This window comes from Nerophis ophidion, unplaced genomic scaffold (genome assembly GCF_033978795.1).
Source record: "Nerophis ophidion isolate RoL-2023_Sa unplaced genomic scaffold, RoL_Noph_v1.0 HiC_scaffold_87, whole genome shotgun sequence".
NCBI classification, from domain to species: Eukaryota; Metazoa; Chordata; class Actinopteri; order Syngnathiformes; family Syngnathidae; genus Nerophis; species Nerophis ophidion.
The window spans coordinates 232,025-259,782 of record NW_026907009.1 but is presented as its reverse complement, the minus strand read 5'-3'; the positions used below and the strand labels follow the sequence as shown (position 1 = coordinate 259,782).

Genomic DNA, 27,758 nt, shown 5'->3' with positions numbered 1-27,758 from the left:
TACATCACTGAAAAAAGTTTGAGAACCACTGTTGTAGTAATTTGCTCCCTGGCCCCCAAAGTCCTAGTGGCAGGTGCTAACCACCGACAGGCAATCAGCCTAATTCTTACCTGTATGATAAGGCTATGGAACGCCTCTACCTTGGAAGTCTGGTGTTTACTCGACAGCATGGCGATATCTTTCAGCAGGGACTTGTTGTTGACAACCTCCTCCAGTTTCACTGCTGAGCGTGAGACTAAACATACATTTAAAATAGAACAATGTTTATACAAAATGTTCCAGTCAACTTGAAAACTGGTTATCTATTCACAAGTTTATCTGAATTTTTTGACTTTCAAAAGATCCATCCATCCATTTTTCTACCGCTTATTCCCTTTGGGTTTGCGGGGGGAGCTGGTGCCTACCTCAGCTACAATCGGGCGGAAGGCGGCGTACAGCCTGTACAAGTCGCCACCTCAACGCAGGGCACTTTCAAAAGATGTGCAGTAAAATATTGCTATTCCCTCACTGCTTTCGGGCAACTTATTTGCCTACTTACTTGGTTTGAGACATTTCTTTTGCATACTTCTACCGTGCAGTTGTCCAAGAGCACAAATTGGGAAGAGGTGGCCATGGTCCTTGTGGATGTTCTGAATGTGACTTCCACTAGGCAACCAGAAGTTCCCCCTCTCCAGGCGGTGTAGACGCTGCACTCCCATGCTGTTCAGCACTTGCAATACCTTGCCAGAAGATCCGCCAGCCAAGAGAATGCCAGCAGATAGCAGGATGTTGCCCGCGGCATAAGGGCCAATGTTTGGCTGGCTGCTCCACCTACTCCTCCGGTCACATGATGTACATTGTATGGTCATGATCAGCTGTGTACCGTTCCAATCCCAAGAAGGGCTTATGTCCTGGCTGCCACAGGCTGGACAGTGACACCACTTGACGAGACTCTGGAGGCACGACTCAAAGATGATGTACTTCGGTACCTTGTGGGCGCCCTCTTCCCGCATCTTGGGAGTACGTGTGGGATCTGGCGGCCCGTCAGATTGACACGGATCCGACGTCGATGACCCACTCGGCACGTAGCTGACATGGGAAGAACCACTATCAGAAGGACTTGATGCTGGTCCTTCATCAAACAATGCAGGAGGTGGTCGTAGCTTGGCTTGCATTCCAGACACACCTGGAGATGCTATGTTGGGCTGCATCTCGGGGCTGCTGCACTTGACGATGGGACTTCACTAACCCTGGCTGGCCCAGCTCTAACCCTCTCGAGGATCTCTGGGGTCACCTGCTGTCCTAGCAATAAAATAAAACACAAGGTGTTTTATATAATCTGTTAAATTTGAACTAGGATCACATACTAATTATTATCTTTGAATCCACTGCTTTCCACCAACAACTTTCTTCTTCGTAGTCTCCATTATTAATTGAACAAGTTGCAAAAGATTCAGCAACACAGATGTCCAAAATACTCTGTAATTACGCGTTGAACAGAGACGACTATTAGCCGTGTGTGGACGTGAGCCAAGATGTCCCCAACAATTTGTGACGTCACGCGCACGCGTAATCATAAACGTCATCATTCCGCCACGTTTTAACTCCGCGGGAAATTTAAAATTGCAATTTAGTAAACTAAAAAGGCCGTATTGGCATGTGTTGCAGTGTTAATATTTCATCATTGATATATAAACTATCAGACTGTGTGGTCGCTAGTAGTGGCTTTCAGTAGGCCTTTAAAGATGTTCTGTGAAAAACTCGAACAAAATAATGCACAATGAAGAAAAACAATTAATGTGCTCAGTTTGTAATAAAATATTTTCTGTGAAAAACTTGATAAACAAAAGTATGCGGATTGGAGAATAAACATTCAAAAGCTCAATTTGTAAACAAGGATTCTCTGCGAATAATCTATTGATAACAGATTAAAAAAATACACACAGAAGTAAAAACATTATTGTGCTCAGTTTGTAATAAAATAGTCTTTGTGAAAAAACTTGATGAACAAAATAATGCACACTGAAGAAAAAACATTAATGTACTCAGTTTGTGATAAAAGATGCTCTGTAAAAAAAAGTGCTAACAAACAAAAGAATGCACACTCGGGAAAAACCATTAATGTACTCAGTTTGTGAAAAAGGATTCTGCGTGAAGAAACTTTTGATAACAGACAAAATACAAACTAAAGAAAACCCATTAAAGTGCTCGGTTTGTAATAAAAGATGCTCTGGAAAAAAACATAACAAGCAAAATAATGTACACTGGAGAAACACTCATGTGCTCAGTTTGTAAAAAAAAAGGATTATCTGTGAAGAAACTATTGATAACAAATAAAACAAATTACACACTGGGTAAAACCATAAATGTGCTTAGTTTGTAATAAAAATATTATCTGTGAAGAAACGTATGATAACAGAAAAAATTATGCACACTGAAGAAAAACCATTAATGTGCTCAGTTTGTTACAAAGATGCTGTGTAAACAAAACTTGATAAACAAACAAATTCACACAGGAGAAAAACACATTAATGAGCTCAGTTTGTAATACAAGATTCTGTGTTGAAGAGTTTAAGATTCTATGCACACATGGAGACAAACCATTAATGTGCTCAGTTTGTGAAAAAAAAAAAAAAAAAAAGATGCTCTAAGAAAAACTTGATAAACAAAAGAATGCACACTGGAAAATCAAGTGCTCAGTTTGTAAACAAAGATTCTCTGTGAAGAATCTATTAATAACAGATTAGAGAAATTCTAAAGGAATCATAATTAAAGGGAGAGAGTATAAATTGGCCAGATGTGGATGACATTTTAGTCTTCCTCTGGCACCCAACATACTCTCTTCCTAAATGAATGCACTCATTTGAACGGTAGGGTCTATTATCAGGATATAAAATCAACATCGGTAAAACTCAACTCCTCTCGTATAATTATAACCCAGAAGCAGTGAAATTATGTACAAAAATCACACACAAAGGAATATTTTCTTATATTGTTTTTTTAATCTCTATAGTTCAAGTTTTACTTAGCTATTGTCTCCATCCAAAATGGATGGAGACTATATATATATATATATATATATATATATATATATATATATATATATATATATATATATATATACCCCCTGATATGTCTTTTAAATACCTGGGCCTCATTTTATCAAAATATATAACAACATTATCAGTATAAAATTATCTACCCATACATAAGAAAATAAAAGATGACATAGCACGATGGAACTTAATTCCTTTTTTTCGCCTTAGCTGTAGAATTGATTGTATTAAAAGGAATGCACTTCCAAGACTGCTGTACCGATTTCAAACTCTGCCAATAGAGATCAACAAAAATAATTCAGCTTCATGTAGTGTAATGAAAGATTAAAAAATGCTCAGTTTTGAAACTATTAAAGGGGAACATTATCAGCAGACCTATGTAAGCGTCAATATATACCTTGATGGTGCAGAAAAAATACCATATATTTTTTTAACCGATTTCCGAACTCTAAATGGGTAAATTTTGGCGAATTAAACGCCTTTTTGTTTATTGCGCTGGAGGCGATGACGTCAGAATGTGACGTCGCCGAGGTAATACAGCCGCCATTTTCATTTTCAACACATTACAAAGACCAGGTCTCAGCTCTGTTATTTTCCGTTTTTTCGACTATTTTTTGGAACCTTGGTGACATCATGCCTCGTTGGTGTGTTGTCGGAGGGTGTAACAACACTAACAGGGAGGGATTCAAGTTGCACCACTGGCCCCAAGATGCCAAAGTGTCTGCCGCCAGACCCCCATTGAATGTGCCAGAGTGTCTCCACATTTTACCGGCGATGACAGACATGGCACAGAGATGTATGGATAACCTGCAGATGCATTTGCAACGATAGTCAACGAAATCACAAAGGTGAGTTTTGTTGATGTTGTTGACATATGTGCTAATCAGACATATTTGGTCGCGGCATGACTGCCAGCTAATCGATGCTAACATGCTATTTACTGGCGGTTGTAAAGCAGACATGGCACAGAGATGTATGGATAACCTGCAGATGCATTTGCAACGATAAAGTCAACGAAATCATAAAGGTGAGTTTTGTTGATGTTGACTGCCAGCTAATCGATGCTAACATGCTATGCTAATCGATGCTAACATGCTATTTACCGGCGGTGCTAAAGCAGACATGGCACAGAGATGTATGGATAACCTGCAGATGCATTTGCAACTATATTACGTTTCCTTCCACCCACATTTTATGTGAAAAAAACACTTACCAATCGACGGATTTAAGTTGCTCCAGTGTCACAAGATGCGAAAGTCCTGATCGTTTGGTCCGCACATTTTACCGGCGATGCTAACGCAGCTACTCGGCCATGCTATGGCTATGAATAGCGTCAATAGCTATTCGCTCAATAGCTTCAGTTTCTTCTTCAATACTTTCATACTCCAACCATCTGTTTCAATACATGCGTAATCTGTTGAATCGCTTAAATCGCTGAAATCCGAGTGTGAATCCGAGCTAATGTCGCTATATCTTGCTGTGGTATTCGCCACTGTTTGTTTACATTGGCAGCACTGTGTGACGTCACAGGGAAATGGCCAGTGTCTTCGTAGAGAGCGAAAATAAGGCAATTTAAAGCTTTATTTAGGGATATTCCGAGACCGGTAAAATTTTGAGTAAAACTTCAAAAAATATAACAAGCCCCTGGGAACTGATTTTTATTGTTTTAACCCTTTTGAAATTGTGATAATGTTCCCCTTTAAAAGGACACATTTTAAAAAAAAACAAGACTTATATCAATATCTGCAGTTGCAGCATTTTGTTAATATGAAGGTGAAAAATGTAACAAAGACAAGCATTTGTTTCATTGAACTGTTTACAAAAGCATATAATTCAGAAACTATTGATAGAAGTGTTTCATGCTTGTATAAGAAATCATATTTAACTTCATATGTTAAAACAAAATGGGAGAAGGAAGGAGGGATAACTACATCTGAGGAAGAATGGACAATGAAATGGAGATATCAATGGACTTGTAGCAGCTCACCCAAGTGGAGAGTTTGGCTGGGAAAGTTTTATTCCACCTTCTCAGAAGTCTCAGTATGATAACAACTCCCCTGCCTGTTGGACAAATTGTGGGAATCTAAAGGCAAACCACTAGCATGTTTTCTGGGACTGCTCTGCCATAAAGGACTATTGGAAAGAGATACACCAAGCTCTACAGGATATTTTCAAATCACCCCTTGAAAGTAACATTCTGTTTTTCACACATCGCACCTCAGGATTGGCTGAAAAAAGAGAAATACTTCATGAATATCCTACTAGTGGTTTGTAAAAAGAGCATTACCAGGAAATGGATATTACAGGAGAGCCCGACTTTGAAGAAATGGATGGAAATCACAATGGACATTTATAAAACACAGGAGATAACAGCTTTTATTATTTATAAACTAGAGATATTTACTTCATACTGGGAATACTGGGTTGATTATGTCACGCCACATAAGACTAATTTTTTTTCTAATTAGTGATTAAACTGTTTTAAAAAAAAAAAAGATTACTCCCTATATGTATATAGTTTTATCTGTTTATATTATTTGTTATTAATATTATTATTACTTTGTTTTTTGTTTTCGTTTTTTTGCTGTCTTTCTTTTTTTGTGGCGGAGGGGTGCAGGTGTCATCGTTGGGAAATAAACAAAAAATAATATTTTGATCTTTCAGGCAGACAATAGATGTATGATGTATGCACATATGATGTAATGGATAACAATGTCAGATGATGGATGTCCATGAAAAAAACAATAATAATAATAATTTGTAAGTAAAAAATACATTTAAATGAAATAAGAGTAGTTGTAGTAGTGACTTCTGTCATGCGGACTGTAGTCTCCACATGAGAGAGAAGTGAGAAGAAGATTGTGTGAATCCTGCCTTCCAGTCCCAGTGTGCTGACATGACACTAGATTGCTTCTCCCTCATTATCCAGCCTGTCAATCTTGGCTCAGCTCATTTCTGACACTCCATTTGTCACATCTGGCAAATTTTGTTCACATTTTGTTCGTGTTTTCCGCTGTTTAATGTTTGAATTCCTGTCCTGTGCTTTTATTTTGGTGGCTCTCCCAGTTTTGTTGGTGTTTTCCCGTGGCAGCTTCACTTCTGTCCCCGAGCATTTCCCCTCACCTTTTTTCTGTTTGCAATCAAGACTATTTCAATTGATCCTCTTGCTACCTTTGTTGTCCGGACATTATTCTTTGTTCACGGGTGACTATCCTTTTTGATGTCAAGCTCGAGTACGCACATATTTTGTGGACGCCGTCTGCTCCACATTTCCTGTGAGAGTTTTGCTGGGTTTCAGCGGTTTGTTTTGTTGTCTTCACAGTTCCCTGTTGCTCTCGGTTTTTGTTCGTTTATCAAAAACATCCGTTTTTTTTTACTGCATGGTGCCACCTGGTTCGTCTGCATCTTAAGAAATCATTCCCAATTTCCGATTTTTGGTGAATTATTGTGAAATTTCCACCGTCATGTTACTCTTTAAGGCTTCACGGTGGAAGAGGGGTTAGTGTGTCTGCCTCACAATACGAAGGTCCTGAGTAGTCAGGGTTCAATCCCGGGCTCAGGATCTTTCTGTGGGGAGTTTGCATGTTCTCCCCGTGAATGTGTGGGTTCCCTCTGGGTACTCCGGCTTCCTCCCACTTCCAAAGACATGCACCTGGGGATAGGCCCCTCCCACCTCCAAAGACATGCACCTGGGGATAGGCCCCTCCCACCTCCAAAGACATGCATCTGGGGATAGGCCCCTCCCACCTCCAAAGACATGCACCTGGGGATAGGCCCCTCCCACTTCCAAAGACATGCACCTGGGGATAGGTTGATTGGCAACACTGAATGGTCCCTAATGTGTGAATGTGAGTGTGAATGTTGTCTGTCTATCTGTGTTGGCCCTGCGATGAGACGGCAACTTGACCAGGGTGTACAACGCCTTCCGCCTGATTGTAGCTGAGGTAGGCAGCAGCGCCCCCCGCGACCCCAAAGGGGAATAAGCGGTAGAAAATGGATGGATGTTACTCTTTATAGTTAACTAATTAGAAAATTTAAAAAATATTTACTGAGTCAGCTGCTAGTTCACATTTTGTGGAGTCATTTTGCTACCTGTCAAAGAGGGAATTTGTTCTTAAATATCTATAAATAATCCTTAATATTGCCAGCCATAGTGATTAATTTATTAATGAAAAGAACATTAAAACTTGAATCTGACAAAAAAGTAAAGACAAATGCTGTCTTCCTCGCTGATAAAACATGATAAAAACATGCAACTGCTAGCCCCCACTTCTCACAATGTGGCGAGGTGGAATACTACAAGAGGCACTCTAATATGGTACTTAAATCTATATTTTTAGTCTTATTATCGAGGAATATTGAGGTCACACTTATATTAAAAAAAGTAATGTTAAAGTTTCATCCAGTATTCTGATGATGATGATGATGATGACGATGAATCTGTGTCCGAACTTAGGGTCCAAATTGTTTTAACAATGTTATTAATTCATACTTTTAATTGGAAAATAACATCAATAAAGTGCAATGGAGAAAATGTGTTGGAAAAAAAAAATAAAAAATAAGATGACCTCTCTTTAACAATGGGAAAATAGAATAAAAATTTAGCAACATATATAATATTCAATAAATGCACACAACTTAAAAAGTCATTACAGGACAACATATAAGAGTAGAAGATAAGAAGCACAACATTGAACATAAAATATACGTTCATATTAATCATGCTGTGTTTTTAAAGTACATTTAGCACAATCACTGTTTATAAGTGTTTTTAAATCCCTGCAGCTTCCATGACTGTTACACACTTGTGTTTACTGACCTGATACTTAAACCTGATTGTTTTATCACACAAACGGTTTCTCTCCATTGTGTGTTCTCATGTGTTTGGTCACACATTGCTTTCTGGAGAAACTCTTCTTACAAACAGGGCAAGTAAAAGGTTTCTCTCCAGTATGTATTCTCATGTGTGTGGTCATGTCAGGCTTCATGGAGAAACTCTTCTTACAAACAGAGCAAGGAAAAGGTTTCTCACCAGTGTGTGTCCTCATGTGTGTGGTCATGTGTTGCCATCTGGAGAAACTCTTCTTACAAACAGAGCAAATAAAAGGTTTCTCTCCAGTGTGTGTTCTCATGTGTGTGGTCATGTTACGCTTTGTGGAGAAACTCTTCTTACAAACAGAGCAAGTAAAAGGTTTTTCTCCAGTATGTATTCTCATGTGTGTGGTCATGTCAGGCTTCATGGAGAAACTCTTCTTACAGACAGAGCAAGTAAAAGGTTTCTCTCCAGTGTGTGTTCTCATGTGTGTGGTCATGTGATGCTTTCTGGTGAAGCTCTTCTTACAGACAGAGCAAGTGAAAGGTTTCTCACCTGTGTGTATTTTCATGTGTAATGTCATGATACTCTTAGCGTTGAATCTTTTAGCACAAATTGAGCAAGCAAAAGGTTTCTCTCCAGTATGTGTTCTCATGTGTGTGGTCATGTCATTCTTTCTGGGGAAACTCTTTTTACAAACAGAGCAAGTAAAAGGTTTCTCTCCAGTATGTATTGTCATGTGTGTGGTCATGTATTGCTTTCTGGAGAAACTCTTCTTACAAACAGGGCAAGTATAAGGTTTCTCTCCAGTATGTGTTCTCATGTGTACTGTAAAATTACTCTTATGTCTAAAAGATTTTTCACATTCAGAGCAGTCAAAGTGTTTGCTGTTATTTTGATGTCTCGTATCACCTTCAGAGTCATTTTTACTCTTCAAAGGTTTTTGGATGTGGTCACTGTGATCAGAAGAGTCTGACATCATGTGGTCCATGTCTGACAGTGGAGCAAAGATGCTGTCTGGTTCTGACTTTATATCATCTTCGTCATTAACCTCCTCCAACCTTGGAAGCTGCTCCCACAGTTCCTCTTCTTCCTCTATATGAGTGGGCTCGAGCTTCTTCTGTCCCACACTGGAGCTCCACTCCTGCTGCTTGGAGGGAATCTCTTCATGACTCTCTGCTGACACCTGCTGGACGTCTGCAGAACATACAACACAAATGAGGTGTTACTTATTGAAGTTTGCAGTATTCAAACTATTCACAGGTGAGTTAGGCCAAATAGACAGCACTCCACGTTATGCATTTATTTAGTTTACCTTTTCTTTGGCCCACCCCTATAAAGTTATTCATTTTCTCCACCTACATTAAAAAGACAGCATCCATCTATATCTTGAAAAACAAAAACAATGATGTGTGTGGAGTTTGAGAACAGTTTGTAAGAGCTTGACAGTAAAACTTTTCATGAACTTTAACTCACCTTAATGTGCTGGACGTCTTTGATCATTATGATTTTGGTTTAGGTTTAGAGCAGGGGTCTCAAACATGCGGCCCGCGGGCAAAATTGCGTTCCGCGAAACGTTATTATGCGGCGCGCGCTTTGATGTGACAATTTTATGTTGGTGCGGCCCATGAGTTTAATCTGAACGGCGCTTGATAGGTCATGCTTGCCCACGTCCCCAATTTTCCCGGGAGACCCCTGAATTTCAGGGCACCAATTCTCTCGAAGCCCCTGTCAATTTTTACCGGATCAACAATATTCAGGGAGTGCCATAAAGGCACTGCCTTTAGCGCCCCCTATATCCTGAATTGACAGCGTGCAAGCCTAATTAGAATAGAATAGAATAAAATAGACTTTATTGTCATTATATTTGCATATAACGAGATTAAAGACTCCAACTTGAGTGGCGGTTGTGGGAACAAATATGGGGTGAAATAAATAACACAAGAGGTAATAAAGGAAAAACTAACAATTGAAATAAACAGACAACTATCCAATAAAAATAACAAGCAATCCTGTACAATATACAGCACACTGTAGAAATACAAAATACTGTACAATATACAGAACAAGACAAGAGTACGGAAGTAATAAATACCAATCAGTATTGCACAGTAGGGTATTAGGGCATGATATTGTACAGGGGTGAATTATTATTATTATTATAAGTTAGATTTTAACATGGTGACAGCTCTGGAGAAGAAGCTGTCTCTGAGCCTGTTTGTTCTGGCTCTGATGCACCTGTAGCACCTGTAGCGCCTGCCTGATGGTAGCAGGTGGAACAGGTGGTAGCCAGGGTGTGTGCTGTCTTTGGTGATGGTTTTTGCTTTCTTGAGGCAACGGGAGTTATGTAAATGCTTCAAGGAGGGGAGGGGGCAGCCGATAATTTTTTGTGCAGACTTTATGACCCTCTAATTCGCCTGTTTGTCTGCTTCAGTGCAGCTGGCGTACCACACTGTTATGCAGAGTGGTCCAGAGTCCAGAAGAAAGCTAATTTTGTATTTCATTTGGAAGTCAAGGCGCTATAGTCTGGAGGAAAGCTGGAGAGGAGCAAAATCCAAGTTGCTTGAAATCCAGTGTGTTCCCACAGTCAGCAATGGTTTGGGGAGCCATGTCAGCTGCTGGTTTTTGTCCACTGTGTTTAATCAAGTCTAGAGTCAATGCAGCTGTGTACCAAGAGCACTCCATGCTTCCATCTGTTGTAAAGCTCAATGGAGATGATGACTTCATCTTCCAGCATGATCTGCCAAAACCAGCAGTAACTGGTGTACTGACCATGGCATTACTGTCCGCGATTGGCCTGCCAACTCCCCTGACCTGAACCCCTTAGAGAATTTGTGGAGTATTGTGAAGAAGAAGCTGTAAGACACCAGACCCAATAATGCTAATGAGTTTAAGGCCACTAGCGAAGCATCCTGAGCATCCATAACACCTCAGCAATGCCACAGGCCGATTGCCTCCATGCCACGCCGCATTGATGCAGTAATCCATGCGAAAGGATTCCCAACCAAGTACTTAGTGCATTATTTGACATTTTCAAATGTTTGATTTTGTTTTGCTATTATAAATCTTTTTGTTTTACTTGGTCCTAGGAAATATTCTAATTTTTTGAGATAGGATTTTTGAGTTTTCTTAAGCTGTATGCCATAATCAGCAATATTAAAATAATAAAAGGCTTGCAATATTTCAGTTGATGTGTAATGCATCCAGAATGTCTGACATTTCCATGTTTTTAGTTTCATTACAGAAAATAAAGGACTTTATCACAATATTATAATTTTCTGAGACAGTCCTGTGTGTGTGTGTGTGTGTGTATATATATATATATATATATATATATGTTTTGATTGGATTATCCGGAGAATAGTGCATTCATTATTAGTCTGGGGGTAGGCAGTCCTGCCTACCCCTAGACTAAACGACTCTGAAACCAATAATGAATGTAACTGTCGCAAGAAACCTGATTGCCCTCTCAACGGAAGGTGCTTACAGACATCAGTCGTTTACCAAGCAAAGGTAATACGCAAGGACATTAACACATCCGACACATACGTAGGATTAACCGAAGGAGCGTTCAAAACAAGATGGAATAATCACAATGCCTCCTTTAAAAACCAGACTTTGCAGAATTCTACAGAACTCAGCAAGCACATTTGGAACCTCAAAGACAATAATGTTGAATATTCAATAACATGGCAAATTCTTGCATCCAGCACACCTTACAACAGTGGTAATAAAAGATGCAACTTATGCTTAAAAGAGAAACTGTTTATTATATATCATCCAGATCTATCATCCCTCAACAAGCGCAGTGAAATCATTTCAACATGTCGTCACAGACGGAAACACCTCCTAGGTAACACATGAGCCAATCACCACACCCTACGCCTGCTTGTACCCACCCACTCTGTGCTCTATATAAACCATTGTATGTGAATACTTCCATTAAAATCTCCTGATGATTGAGGGAACCCCTCATGAAACAGATCTGTAGAGATGAAGTAGTCTTGTGGTTTTTTTCCCACACCTACACATGTATATATATATATATATATATATATATATATATATATATATATATATATATATATACATACATACATAAGAGAGAGAGACAGAGGTATTGTAATAACTTGAAGTAAATAATGAAGATTGAAAACCAATTACAAAAAACAGAATCCCAAACAAATTTACTAAAAGCTTACCTTTTTTAATTTGGCATAGTATGTATATATTATTAATGTTGTAAATAAACTCTTAATACATCTAGAACAGGGGTGGGCAACCCGCAGCTCCGGAGCCGCATGCAGCTCTTTGGCCACTCTGATGAGGCTCAGCTGCATAATCACCGACCCCCTTGGTTATTTCGGGAGGTTTCCTTATTTTGGTGCATCTCCCGGACATCACCCGGGGCTAATAGTCTCCGATTTTCAGTCGGACTACAATATTGAGGGCGCGCCGTGATGGCTTTACTTTTAACATCCTCTGCGACATGTCATCGCGCCCGCTTTTACACCATGCTATCTGTGTGCCAGCCCGACGCATGCATTTCACCGCTTCTGTCATCACACGTACGAGATTGCAAGGCATATAGTCAACAGCCACACAGGTTACACTCAAGGTTGTGATATAAACAACTTAAACACTCATACTAATATGCGTCACACTGTGAACCCACACCAAACAAGAATGACAAACACATTTCGGGAGGACATCCTCACAGTAACACCGAACAGAACAGATACCCACAATCCCAGGCATCCGTGACCATTCCCGGCTATATTATACACCCCGCTGGCACCAACCCCCCCCCGTGTGTCGCTTGAGGTGGGCGGGGTTGGGGGGGGCAGGGTTTGGTGCTAGCGGGGTGCATAATGTAGCCAGGAATAGTCACGGATGCATTGGATTGTGGGTATTTGTTCTGTTCTGTTTATGTTGTGTTACTGTGAGAATGTCCTCCTGAAATGTGTTTGTCATTCTTGTATAATCTTGTATAATGTTGTGCTTACTTGGACTGTGATGAAGCTGTGAGGACTCAGGTGGTTTGTCTTCATGCTCTTCAGTCTTCACAGAGACAACAGTCAGTGGAAACTTGCTGACATCAGCCTCCTCCTGCCCTATAGGACACTCTCCCTCCTGACTCATCCACACTTCCTCCTCTTCCTCTTTAATGTGTGGGGGCTGTGGATCCTCTTCTTCCTCTTTAATGTGAGGAGGCTGCTGGACGTCTGTTGGGTAAATAAGTAAATAAGATAAAGAGAGTATAGAAATAGTTTTGAACTGACACTGTTAACACAATGACATGATTTGTGTTCTTTTGTGTGTTGTGTTAAAAGTGTGTAGCAAAACAACCAATAAAAACACTGGAAATACCTACTTTTTTCCTAAAAATTATTCAAAAGTGGTACAGTGAGTACAAAAACAGACTTGGAAATTTGATGGGGGGCAATTTGAAAAGTTTGTATAAGTACGAGGCAGGATTGATTGAAGCATTCTTAACTTCACTGATGTAAAGTGGGTAAATATTGTTTTGTGTATACGGTCTATGACACCTAAACTTTATCTGTAAACTTAACCATAATATTATAATGATATTGTCATTACCATAACTTCAATATCATGGAAATAAAAAAAATATAATTCCAAAATCACTAAAAAAACAAAAAAAACATTCATGGTATGTTTTTGTTATCATGCAACATACTTTCTTGAGGTCATTTTGTTGGCTGGGCCAAAAGGAACTTTTACCAAAACATGTTTTACTATGTGCTGTTTTATGGAGTATCTCCATCAACAATTCCTCTTTAGGAATTGGAGACCATCTACGACACGCTGAAGGAAAGTCAGTCACCTTTATGTTCTTTTAATAATTCAAGTTTTGACTACTTTAGTTATTGAAAATAATTGTTTACGTTCACTTATTGATACTTGTAAGTCAGATTTAAGAAGTGAAATTATAACTTTGATTAGATTTGTTTACAGTATAAAATGTATTTAGTGACTGTGTGAGTTTTATGTAAACATGTTGATACAGGTTTACTTCTTGGGGACTGGAACACTGATATGTCCTGAAAGGATGCACCCATTTTTAAAACCTTCACTAAACTGTGCCACCAACATAGTCTCACTTAGCTCATTAAGCAAACTACCAGGGTGAGTGAGTCCTGTTAAACCTTCATAGACCTCCTTGTTACTTCTGACCAGTCTCAAATCACCACAAGTGGAACTACTGTATGCGGCTTAAGTGATCATTCCATCATTTTCTGTACCCATGAAGAACAGAACCGAGGCTAACGGCCACAATACAAGAGAAGCTAGAATCCTCAAGACCTAGACTAGCAAGGCTTTCAATGACAAACTGCCGAAATAAGACTTGCCTCGGTACTTGCAAGTACACAGGTCTTTGGGTCAATTCCTAACCTCAGAAAAGTAGACAACTTCACAGTCAAAGTGGGCGACAATATTATAACAAACAAAAATTAGATTAACTTTCTTGGCTGCATCGTAGAGACTAATCTCTCCAGTGAAAAAATGACTACTCAGGTAGTGAAAGAATCAACCGACAAATTATATTCTTACTAATGTTGTCCCAATAACAATATTTTGGTACCGGGACCTTTACAAAAATGGATTTTGATACTTTTCTAAAAAAAAGGGATCACAGAAAAGTGCATTATTGGCTTTTTTAAATAAAAAATGTTTTGGGGGTACATCAAACATGTTTCCTATTGCAAGTTTGTGAACATACTGGACAACTTGTCTTTTAGTAGTAAGTATATAAAGAAAAACTCCTAATTTAGTCCGTTGACGTATGCAGTAACATATTGTGTCATTTATATTCTATTATTATTAGGTCAAAATTATTAAGGACAAGTGGTAAAAAATGGATTATTAATTTACTTGTTCATTAACTGTAAATATCTGCTTATTTTCTGTTTTAACATGTTCTACCTACACTTCTGTTAAAATGTAATAATCACTTATGTTTCTGTTGTTTGGATACTTTACATTAGTTTTGGATGATACCATAAATGTGGGTATCAATCTGATACCAAGTAGTTACAGGATCATATATTGGTCATATTCAAAGTCCTCATGTGTCCAGTGACATTTTTCCTGAGTTTATAAACATAATATAAATAATTACAAATAAAAAAACGAAAGAAGATGTGATGGCAAAACATTGTGATGTAAACATAGAAGTAGTACTTTTTAGAGGCGGTTTAGTACCGAATATGATTAATGCAGTTGAGATGGGCTCCAACACCCCCCGCGACCCCAAACGTGACAAGCAGTAGAAAATGGATGGATGGATAGTATCACGGTACTTTACCAATACCGGCATTCCGTACACCCTTACTTCTTATATAGTAGGATCACCCCGCTGGTGGGTAGAAATACACTTAAGACTCTGACACAAGCACTCATTTAAAGGCCTACTGAAAGCCACTACTACCGACCACACAGTCTGATAGTTTATATATCAATGATGAAATATTAACATTGCAACACATGCCAATACGGCCACTTTAGTTTACTAAATTGCAATTTTAAATTTCCCGCCGAAGTATCCTGTTGAAAACGTCACGGAATGATAACGCACGCGCGTGACGTCACGGACTGTAAGGAAATATTAGCGGTGCACCACACACAGCTAAAAGTTGTCTGCTTTAACGGCATAATTACACAGTATTTTGGACATCTGTGTTGCTGAATCTTTTGCAATTTGTTCAATTAATAATGGAGAAGTCAAAGTAGAAAGATGCAGTTGGGAAGCTTTAACTTTTAGCCACACAAACACACGGTGATTCCTTGTTTAAAATTCCCGGAGGTGAAACTTTACTATGGATCAGAGCGGTCAAGCAGGTTTCGGTGAGAAAATTGTGGTTAAAAAGTCACTTCTTACCGGAGATCAGCTAAGCTTGCGCCGTCCATACAGCTGCCGTCGACTTCCCTCAGAGACTGGCCTCAAGACACCCGTGGACACACCCCTCCGACTATCAGATAATGTTAAACTCACTAATACGTCACTTCCTGTTCATGAGAAAGGACACAAAAGAAAAAGGCTCCGCTTTTGCTACCGGACTTTTTCTTTATTTTGAAGATTTTGACCACTGATTTGCGATCACAGCCACAGGAGAGTCACCTGGCATCCTTGACCTCATTTTGGTCAGTTGTGAGGCACTGATACGCCGAAATAAGGCAAGTTGGGTGAGACGTTTGCCACAAGCCATCGGCGCCTTACCGCAGCTCAAAGCGGTTGCCTAGCAACCAAAAGCTACGGCGAGTTTACAGCTGTTTTAAAGTGCTTCCAACGTCGCAGAGTTATAAGTTGACAGACTAACACCTGAAATCGATCTGTGAACAACGCAATGCACGCATTGTTGGAACAAACAAGTTAAACGTGCTGCAAGTTGCTAAAGTAACTGCCGTTTAAGACACAAGAGTCACTGATGTCATCGATCTGCCACGATGCCAAAAGTTAAAGAGAAGACTGAAACCCAAAACCTTCGGTGTCAGCCGACACAGGACACAACTGGGACCAAGATTTGAGACTGGAAACAGGACATGATGGGAATCAAGAAGGAGTACTACTAAAAATACTCCATGAATTAAAAGAAGATTGGAAAGAAATGAAAGAAATAAAAAAAGATCTGAAAAAAGCAATGGAAGAACACAAACAAGATGTGAAAAGTCTGCAAACTCAAATCATCACCAGAAAAAATGAAGTCTCTGATACGTGCCAACAATTGAAGACCTTTCAAGAAGATATGCGCCAACAAATGAAGACCCTTCAAGAAGACAACTCCATGCTGTGGAATATCATAGATGAAATGGAGCAGGATAAACGAATGAATGATATCATGGTGACAGGGCACCGAATTAAACCAAGATCCTATGCGAAGGCTGTGAATAATGAAGGTGAACCAGATGAAATGGACCTTGTCTCGGCAGAACAGCAAGTGGTCAACTTTCTGCAATCGAAGGAAATTGAAATCGACATTAATACCATCGAAACATGCATCCCACTGAACAGAAGAGACAACAACGCCACTCCAGTCATGCTCGTGAAACTCGTAAACAGAACATCTAAAATGGCATTGCTGAGACAGGGAAAGAAGCTGAAGGGAACAAATGTGTACATGAATGAGCATCTCACTAAACATAATGCTGGAATCGCCAAGAAAGCACGCGACTTGAGAAAGCAGGGAAAAATCCAGGGAACTTGGAGCGCCAACTGTAAAATCTACATCAAGCTGAATGGAGGTCCAGAGGCAAGAGTAATTGTTGTCAATGACATCAAAGACCTGGACAAATTTGAAGTTTACACAGCTTCCACAACAACGATGATAATGGACTCTGGCAGAAAACAAGCACCTAAATTCAACATCAACACTACTACGCTGCAAGGGACGACTAAAAAAGAAGACCTAGATTCAGGACTGCATCCATCTACACTTATAGACATTATTGAAACGACATCAAAGATTGTTGAGCAAGGAAATATGGAAGTACAAAACTTCTGCAACAAAGAGCACAAAAACAAGGATTTGGAAAACGATATAGATCCAGATACAATTTTTTTCCCCCACATTAGTAATAATTGTTTTTATTACAAAGATGAGCAATACAATAGCATCATTAAAAGTGATAACAAATTGTCAATTGTTCATTTTAATAGCAGAAGCTTGTATGCAAACTACAACAACATTAAGAACTTTTTGAAATACATCAAAAAACCCTTCAAAGTGATCGCCGTCACAGAAACATGGATTGATGATAAAAAAAGGAATAGATTTTGATCTGGAAGGATATGAACTAAACTACATCAACAGAGCCAACAAAAATGGAGGAGGAGTAGTTGTGTATGTGATGAAGAACCCGAACCTCAAAGTGTTAAAAAACATGTCATTAGCTATAGATAATATCTTAGAATGTATTACCATTGAAATATGTCAGGAAAATAGCAAAAACATAGTAATCAGTTGTATATATAGATCACCTAAGTCAAGTATAGAAACATTTGAAGAATGGATCAAGGCAACTTACATGGACAATGGTCAAAAAATAATTTTCTTATGTGGTGACTTTAATATTGACTTATTGAACCCTAACAAGCAAAGGTCTATTGATGACTTCATTGATACAATGTACAGCATCAGTTTATATCCTAAAATCACAAAGCCAAGCAGCATCACAGGACACTGTGCCACACTTATTGATCATATTTTACCAATGATTTTGATAATAACACTACAAGTGGTCTACTTATAACCGACTTTAGGGATCATCTGCCAGTTTTTACAATATATGATGGAAACTGCAAAAAGAACATGGAAGACAAAAGGACATTTCAAAGACTGTGCACAGAGAAGAGGATGATTGCTTTCAAAATGGAGCAACAAAAGCAAGATTGGGACAATGTGTACAATGAAGAAGAGGTTGATGAAGCATATGAACATTTCTTAAACAAGTTCATAATACTTTATGACAAACATTGTCCATGGAGACAACTCAGTAGTAAACATAGAAAGAATAATCAACCATGGATGACACAAGGATTAAACAATGCTTGTAAGAAGAAGAATACGCTATATAGAAAATTTATAGTACAAAGAACTACAGAGGCAGAAGTTAAGTACAAAAAGTATAAAAACAAGTTAACAAACATACTACGATCATGTAGAAAAGAATATTACATGAGAGCAACATGGGGCATTCTCAATAGCATTATTAAAAATGGCACTAAGAGGGATTACCCCCAATACTTCTTAGATCAGGAGTGTCAAACTCAAATACTGAGTGGGCCAAAATTTAAAACTGAACAAATCCGCGGGCCAAGGTTGAACACATTGCCTTTTAATAGGGACCCAAACAAGTTTTGCAATGAATATTAAACAAGCAAGGCTTAAATATGGCAGCATGGTGGAACAGGGGTTAGTGCATTTGCCTCACAATACGAAGGTCCTGAGTAATCCTGGGTTCTTTCTGTGTGGAGTTTGCATGTTCTCCCTGTGACTGCGTGGGTTCCCTCCGGGTATTCAGGCTTCCTCCCATGGAACAGGCAGAGCTTATATAACGTAATAGTGCAAAATCAACTTTTAAAAAACAAAGGAAAAAACTTCAGTGGTATATTAAATAGAATTTAACTTAAAAAATTAAGGCCTCTTTTCTATTTGCAGCCTTCTGAGGTAAATACCAACATTAACTTTTTCCACAGGCTAATAAATTTGAAAATAAAATTAAAATGAGGTGGGCGGGGATTTGGTGGTATATTGTAGAGTTGGTGCTGCAAAGGGTTCTTGGTATTTGTTCTGTTGTGTTTATGTTGTGTTACGGTGCGGGTGTTCTCCCGAAATATGTTTTGTCATTCTTGTTTGGTGTGGGTTCATAGCTCGGCATAGCTCGGTTGGTAGAGTGGCCGTGCCAGCAATTTGAGGGTTGCAGGTTCGATTCCCGCTTCCGCCATCCTAGTCACTGCTGTTGTGTCCTTGGGCAAGGCACTTTACCCACCTGCTCCCAGTGCCACCCACACTGGTTTAAATGTAACTTAGATATTGGGTTTCACTATGTAAAGCGCTTTGAGTCACTGGAGAAAAGCGCTATATAAATGTAATTCACTTCACTTCACACAGTGTGGCGCATATTTGTAACAGTGTTAAAGTTGTTTATACGGCCACCCTCAGTGTGACCTGTATGGCTGTTGGCCAAGTATGTGTGTGTGAAAGCCGCATATATTATGTGACTTGGCCAGCACGCTGTTTATATGGAGGAAAAGAGGACATGACGGCATGTTGTAGAGGACGCTAAAGGCATCGCCTTTAAAGCACGCTACCAATATTGTTGTCCGGGTGCAAATCAGGAAAATGGTTGCCCAGAGAGATTTTCGAGAAGGGCACTAAACTTCGGGAGTCTCCCGGGAAAATCGGGAGGGTTGGCAAGTATGAGTATTAGCGGTGAATGTGGTGTTACCGGCGGGCCAGCTCTAATGTTAATTTGATATTGCCTCAAGGGCCAAATGAAATTAAACGGTGGGCCAATGTTTGGCCCGCGGACCAGAGTTTCACACCCATGTCTTAGATGGAAATAAACATAATGACAACATAAAGGAAGTAGTCGAAAGCTTTAATAACTACTTTGTAAATATTGGACCAAAATTGGAAGAAAGGATTCCAGACCCAGTTTCAATTGAGGACTATAATGATACCATAGAGCGAAATCCCAACTCCATGTTCCTCAGAAATGTGACACAGGAGGAAATAGTTAAAATCGTGAAAAAATGTAAATCAAAGTCTTCAACTGATTGTAACGGAATTGATATGGATACGATAAAAAAGGTTATTGATGAGATCTCAGGACCATTAATGTATATTAGTAACCTATCATTTCAAACAGGTACATCTCCAAACAAAATGAAAATAGCTAAAGTTGCACCAATTTATAAGACTGGAGATAAACATATATTTACAAATTATAGACCTGTTTCTTTACTTTCACAAATTTCTAAAATCATTGAAAAACTGTTCAATAAAAGATTAGAGTTTCATAAATAAAAATAGAATACTCGAAGAGAACCAATATGGATACAGAGCTAATGTTTCAACTTCAAAGGCTTTAATTGAAATCACAGAAGAAATGACCAATGCAATAGATAGTAAAAAATGTGCAGCAGCAGTGTTTATGGATCTAACTAAAGCATTTGACACAATTAATCACAATATTTTAATCAAAAAACTGGAACGATATGGCATCAGAGGGTTAGTCTTCAATTGGATAAGAAGTTATCTAACCAACAGGAAACAATACGTGAAACTAGGCGAACACACTTCTACAACACTAAATATATCCTGTGGTGTACCTCAGGGATCAATACTGGGACTTAAATTATTCAATCTCTATATAAATGACGTTTGTAAAGTTACAAGAGATTTAAAGTTAGTATTATTTGCGGATGAAACAACAGCGTTTTGTTGAGGAGAGAACACAAAGAGGATAATACAAATAATAACAGAAGAAATGAACAAATTAAAAAAATGGTTTGACAAAAACAGACTATCATTGAATCTCAGTAAGACTAAAATAATGCTATTTGGTAACAGTAGAAAAGAAGTGTCAAACACAAATACAAATAGACGGAATAGAAATTGAAAGAGTAAATGAAACCAAATTTCTAGGTATAATGATTGATGATAAATTGAACTGGAAATCTCATGTAAAGAATATACAACATAAAAGTAACAAGAAATACGTCAATAATGTATAAAGCCAAAATATGTTCTGGACCGAAAATCAGTTTATATTCTCTACTGCTCACTAGTGTTACCATATCTGAGTTACTGTGTAGAAATATGGGGAAATAACTACAAAAGTACACTTCATTCACTAACAGTGTTACAAAAAAGATCAGTTAGAATAATACATCATGTTGGATATAGACAACATACAAACCCTTTATTTATTGAATTAAAGATACTGAAATTCCACCACATAGTGAAATTGCAAACAGAAAAAATTATACACAAAGCAAACTATAACCTGCTTCCCAAGAATATACAACGATTCTTCTCAACAAAAGAGAAATATAATCTTAGAGCAAAATGTAATTTCAAACATTTGTATGCACGTACAACACTTAAGACCTTCAGTATATCAGTATGTAGAATTAAATGATGGAATGGATTAAGCAAAGCAATCAAACAATGTACTAATATCATCCACTTCAAGAAACTCTTCAAACTGGAAGTGTTTACAAAGTAGAAAGAAAAAGAACCATGATAATAAACATTCTGATTTTATTCACCCATTCATTCTCAAAATAATCGTACTTATCTCATCGTATGGAATAAAACTTACTTCACCAATTATTTATTTATTTAATTTTATTGTGATTACTTATTACTTATGGAGTATACATTGTGAATACATTGAGAACAGGAAGTGAACAAAAGTTTTAGCAACTGTTATGTAAAGAAAAGGGGTAGGAATAAATAAGCTCTGCTTCTTCCTACTCCTTTTCCAACATGTTGAAAATAGAAACTGGAAATTGTGATGTATCATGTTGTATGTGTGATGTATCATGTTGTATGTGTGATGTATCATGTTGCATGTGTGATGTATCATGTTGTATACATGCATGTGTGATGTATCATGTTGTATGCATGCATGTGTGATGTATCATGTTGTATACATGCATGTGTGATGTATCATGTTGTATGTGTGATGTATCATGTTGTATGTGTGATGTAACATGTTGTCTAAATGCATGTGTGATGTATCATGTTGTATGTGTGATGTATCATGTTGTATGTGTGATGTATCATGTTGTATGTGTGATGTATCATGTTGTATGTGTGATGTATCATGTTGTATGTGTGATGTATCATGTTGTATACATGCATGTGTGATGTATCATGTTGCATGTGTGATGTATCATGTTGTATACATGCATGTGTGATGTATCAGATTGTATGTGTGATGTATCATGTTGTATGTGTGATGTATCATGTTGCATGTGTGATATATCATGTTGTATCATGTTGCATGTGTGATGTATCATGTTGTATACATGCATGTGTGATGTATCATGTTGTATGTGTGATGTATCATGTTGTATACATGCATGTGTGATGTATCATGTTGTATGTGTGATGTATCATGTTGTATACATGCATGTGTGATGTATCATGTTGCATGTGTGATATATCATGTTGTATACATGCATGTGTGATGTATCATGTTGTATGTGTGATGTATCATGTTGTATACATGCATGTGTGATGTATCATGTTGCATGTGTGATGTATCATGTTGTATACATGCATGTGTGATGTATCATGTTGTATGTGTGATGTATCATGTTGTATGTGTGATGTATCATGTTGCATGTGTGATATATCATGTTGTATCATGTTGCATGTGTGATGTATCATGTTGTATACATGCATGTGTGATGTATCATGTTGTATGTGTGATGTATCATGTTGTATACATGCATGTGTGATGTATCATGTTGTATGTGTGATGTATCATGTTGTATACATGCATGTGTGATGTATCATGTTGTATGTGTGATGTATCATGTTGTATACATGCATGTGTGATGTATCATGTTGTATGTGTGATGTATCATGTTGTATGTGTGATGTATCATGTTGTATACATGCATGTGTGATGTATCATGTTGTATGTGTGATGTATCATGTTGTATGCATGCATGTGTGATGTATCATGTTGTATGCATGCATGTGTGATGTATCATGTTGTATGCATGCATGTGTGATGTATCATGTTGTATGCATGCATGTGTGATGTATGTAAGGGACGACGTGGCGCAGTGGGAGAGTGGCCGTGCGCAACCCGAGGGTCCCTGGTTCAAATCCCACCTAGTACCAACTTGGTCACGTCCGTTGTGTCCTGAGCAAGACACTTCACCCTTGCTCCTGATGGGTTCTGGTTGGCGCCTTGCATGGCAGCTCCCTCCATCAGTGTGTGAATGTGTGTGTGAATGGGTAAATGTGGAAGTAGTGTCAAAGCGCTTTGAGTACCTTGAAGGTAGAAAAGCGCTATACAAGTACAACCCATTTATCAAATTATCATTTATCATGTTGTATGTGTGATGTATCATGTTGTATACATGCATGTGTGATGTATCATGTTGTATGTGTGATGTATCATGTTGTATGTATCATGTTGTATACATGCATGTGTGATGTATCATGTTGTATGTGTGATGTATCATGTTGTATGTGTGATGTATCATGTTGTATGTGTGATGTATCATGTTGTATGTGTGATGTATCATGTTGTATACATGCATGTGTGATGTATCATGTTGTATGTGTGATGTATCATGTTGTATGCTTGCATGTTCCAAATAAACTCAAACTCAACTCACTAAAACACAAGCAACACAATAGAAAGATAAGGGATTTCCCAGAATTATCCTAGTAAATGTGTCTAAAAACATCTGAATCAGTCCCAATGCAATAACCTTTTTTTTTTAACTTGATTTTTTATTTTATTTTCTAGTCCGTCGCTATCAATATCCTCAAACACGAATCTTTCATCCTCGCTCATATTAATGGGGAAATTGTCATTTTCTCAGTCCGAATAGCTCTTGCTGCTGGAGGCTCCCAGTAAAAAGAGTGTGAGGTTGTGAGGAGCCCCCACACTTGTGACGTCATTGTCTGCGACATCCGGTAAAGGCAAGGCTTTTTTGTCAGCACCAAAAGTTGCGAACTTTATCGTGGATGTTCTCTACTAAATTATTTCAGCAAAAATATGTCAATATCGCAAAATGATCAAGTATGACACAGAATGGACCTGCTATCCCCGTTTGAATAAGAAAATCTAATTTCAGTAGGCCTTTAACCCCACTTTGACTACAGAGTTCATGTTTGGTACCGTGATGCCTTAAAAGCCCTGAAAAACAAACTCCAGACAGCCCAAAACAAAATGATTGGGCTTCTGCTTAACCGTCCATCTCGGCCTCACCTTTCAGCCAACCATTTCCTTAACGTGGGGAGGCTCTTGGTGGCCGACAGAGTACATCTTCTTGCAGTTGGTCTGGTGTACAAGATACACCATACCACTAAAATACCCATGTACCTGTCTAGATACTTCAAAATATATTCACCATTATAACACCAAAGGTAGTTGTACAAATCACATTCAACCTAGATCTCACTCCAAAAATGTTCTAATGTGTTTGCCTGCCATACCTGGAAGTCCCTATCAAAAAGAAACATATTACTGCTTGCGGCTACTCGTAACTGGGAATAAACATAGCCTTTTATCTATTTGAAATTATATTTGCATGTATTTTCTTGCAGTATATTTGTATTTTAAATGCTACTTTCTACATAGTACTGTGTGAGTTCAAATATATATTTCAACTGAAAGCATCTCAGGCTTTCTTGCAGCAGTGAATGTGTACCGTGATGAAAGTGTACCCTTTCCTATGCAAACTTCTCATAACTCCTTCAATCAATCAATCACACATTGTTACAAACTGAGAGGAACATCAACCTCAAACTGTCTCCTTTTCGTGAAGAATCTAAGTCAGGGGTCTCAAACTCAATTTACCTGGGGGCCACTGGATGCAGAAACCGGGTGAGGCTGGGCTGCAAGAAAATATTTCTTAAAAAATCCAACATGCACTTTTTAATGAATTCACCTTCTTTGAATGGCTTTCCCGCCCTCGTAACATACTTGCCAACTGTGGCGATCTCTCCGGGAAACACCCAAATATCAGTGCCTCTCCCGACAATCCGCCGGGGCAAGCATTCTCCCGGTTTTAACCCGGACAACAATATTAAGGGCGTGTCGCGATGTCACAGCCTTTAGCGTCCTCTACAACCTGCCGTCTCGTCCGCCTTTCCACCATGGCGCACATTAGTAACAGTGTTAAAGTTGTTTATACGGCCACCCTCAGTGTGACCTGTATGGCTGTTGATCAACTATGTCTTGCAGTTGTTTACTGCATCTACAGAAGCCAAATACGGCATGTGGCTGGGCTGGCACGCTGTTTGTACAGGTTGTAGAGGATGCTAAAAGCAGTTCCTCCACGGTGCCCCCTTAATATTGTTATTTTGGATGAAATTCGGGAGAATGATTACCTCAGGAGGGGCACTGAAGAATTGGGAGTCTCCCGGAAGAATCAAGAGTATGCAAGTACACCGCTGTTAGGCGCCGTTCATATAAAACACGCGGGCTGCACTAACATTAATTTTTCATATTAATCAATCAATCAATCAATCAATGTTTATTTATATAGCCCCAAATCACAAATGTCTCAAAGGACTGCACAAATCATTACGACTACAACATCCTCGGAAGAACCCACAAAAGGGCAAGGAAAACTCACACCCAGTGGGCAGGGAGAATTCACATCCAGTGGGACGCCAGTGACAATGCTGACTATGAGAAACCTTGGAGAGGACCTCAGATGTGGGCAACCCCCCCCCCTCTAGGGGACCAAAAGCAATGGATGTCGAGCGGGTCTAACATGATACTGTGAAAGTTCAATCCATGGTGGCTCCAACACAGCCGCGAGAGTTCAGTTCAAAACGGATCCAAGACAGCAGCGAGAGTCCCGTCCACAGGAGACCATCTCAAGCGGAGGCCGGTCAGCAGCGTAGAGATGTCCCCAACCGATACAGGCGAGCGGTCCATCCTGGGTCCCGACGAGCGGTCCATCCTGGGTCTCGACTCTGGACAGCCAGCACTTCATCCATGGTTATCGGACCGGATCCCCTCCACAAGGGAGGGGGGGACATAGGAGAAAGAAAAGAAGCGGCAGATCAACTGGTCTAAAAAGGAGGTCTATTTAAAGGCTAGAGTATACAGATGAGTTTTAAGGTGAGACTTAAATGCTTCTACTGAGGTAGCATCTCGAACTGTTACCGGGAGGGCATTCCAGAGTACTGGAGCCCGAACGGGTGCGGGCCGCAAAATAACGTCTCGCGTGCCGTGTTTGAGATCCCTGATCTAAATCAAAGCATTGCATCATCCCCACAAGACAAAGCATCTTCCTACTGAAGAAGTGTTAATAATGAAATGTAAAGTTAGTAAAGATGTGAGAGTAAGAAGTAAACTAACCTGTTCTGTGTAACACAACTTGATGTTTCTTGAAAACAGCGTCCAGTAGTTTGTAGTTTTGTAAGACAAAGTTCCTCCTCATACTTTGCTATAGTTCTTTCGCACATTTTCACACAATCACAACACTTTACTCACACATTTGATCTCTACTTAGCGATGTGTTGATAGCGTCCGCGTCTCTTTGTTAGCAGCTAACAAGCTAAGCTAACTAGCGAGCTAAGCTAACTAACAAGCAAAGATAGCACGAGAAGCGGCACAGTGCTTCTAGCGCATCGAGACCACTTTATCCTTAAAGAAAGAATCAAAGATGTATTTTATACGACGTAAATATTTCAAACTGGATAACAAATACTAAGACTGTCTTTCTCCGTCCATGTGCTGCACACTTGACGTTACAAGGCAGTACTGCTCTGTTCTACTGTTTTCCGTTTACACCGGAAGCTTGGAATGACGTCACAGCCGAGTGGACGAAGAGGTAGCTCTATATAAGATATTGCCTGCTGTCACTGTTACCATGCTTTTATAACCTGTAATATTTATTTGAACAGCAATGTGATACAAACGAGTGTCTTGTTTTTCAAAAATAAATTCAAAGTATATCAAACACAGCTTTAATGTTGGGGTTCAGTGGCGCCCCCGTGCGACATTCATTGCAATGACAAGAGTGAAAGTGCTAGAAATTGTAGCGATATTACTGCCTGATTCCACGTGTTTTTATTGTGGTTCCCTTTTACTCCTAGATAATCTATGTTCATACAAAACATTGATAAAACATTCAAATATCACAGAACGTGATGTCACACGAACCAGAGGTGTGGACTCGAGTCACATGAATTGGACTCGAGTCAGTCTCGAGTCATACAATTGATGACTTTAGACTCGACTTGACCACATTTAAAAAGACTTGCAATTCGACTTAGACTTTAACATCAATGACTTGTGACTTGACTTGGACTTGAGCCTTTTGACTTGACATGACTTGCTACTTTCCCCGAAACCCAAAGATTAAAAAATTATTCAGGAGCGCTCCGTATCTTTCATTTAGTATTTGTGTGTGTCTGCGTGTTGTTCCCGTCAGCTTGTATGCTCTCAGTACAACAGCCAATCACATTGCAGGTCAGCTTGTATGCTCTCAGTACAACAGCCAATCACATTGCAGGTCAGCTTGTATGCTCTCAGTACAACAGCCAATCACATTGCAGGTCAGCTTGTATGCTCTCAGTACAACAGCCAATCACATTGCAGGTCAGCTTGTATGCTCTCAGTACAACAGCCAATCACATTGCAGGTCAGCTTGTATGCTCTCAGTACAA

The 27,758-nt window shown here is 39.0% G+C and overlaps 1 protein-coding gene across 2 annotated transcripts; it reads right to left on the bottom strand.

Moving 5' to 3' along the window:
* Nucleotides 1-31: 31 nt before the first annotated feature.
* Nucleotides 32-26,860, bottom strand: LOC133547313 (zinc finger protein OZF-like). Of its 2 annotated transcripts, none has more exons than XM_061893044.1 (3): nt 26,446-26,860; nt 12,855-13,073; nt 32-1,281 (listed from the first exon to the last, which is right to left on the bottom strand). In XM_061893044.1, the coding sequence occupies exons 1-3, from the start codon at nt 26,525-26,527 to the stop codon at nt 1,175-1,177; spliced, it is 408 nt and encodes a 135-aa protein (XP_061749028.1). In that variant the 5' UTR covers nt 26,528-26,860; the 3' UTR covers nt 32-1,174. The 2 variants fall into 2 exon arrangements, with proteins under 2 accessions (XP_061749028.1, XP_061749027.1); XM_061893043.1 differs by lacking the exon at nt 32-1,281 and adding an exon at nt 5,521-9,045.
* Between the last annotated feature and the right edge of the window lie 898 nt (nt 26,861-27,758).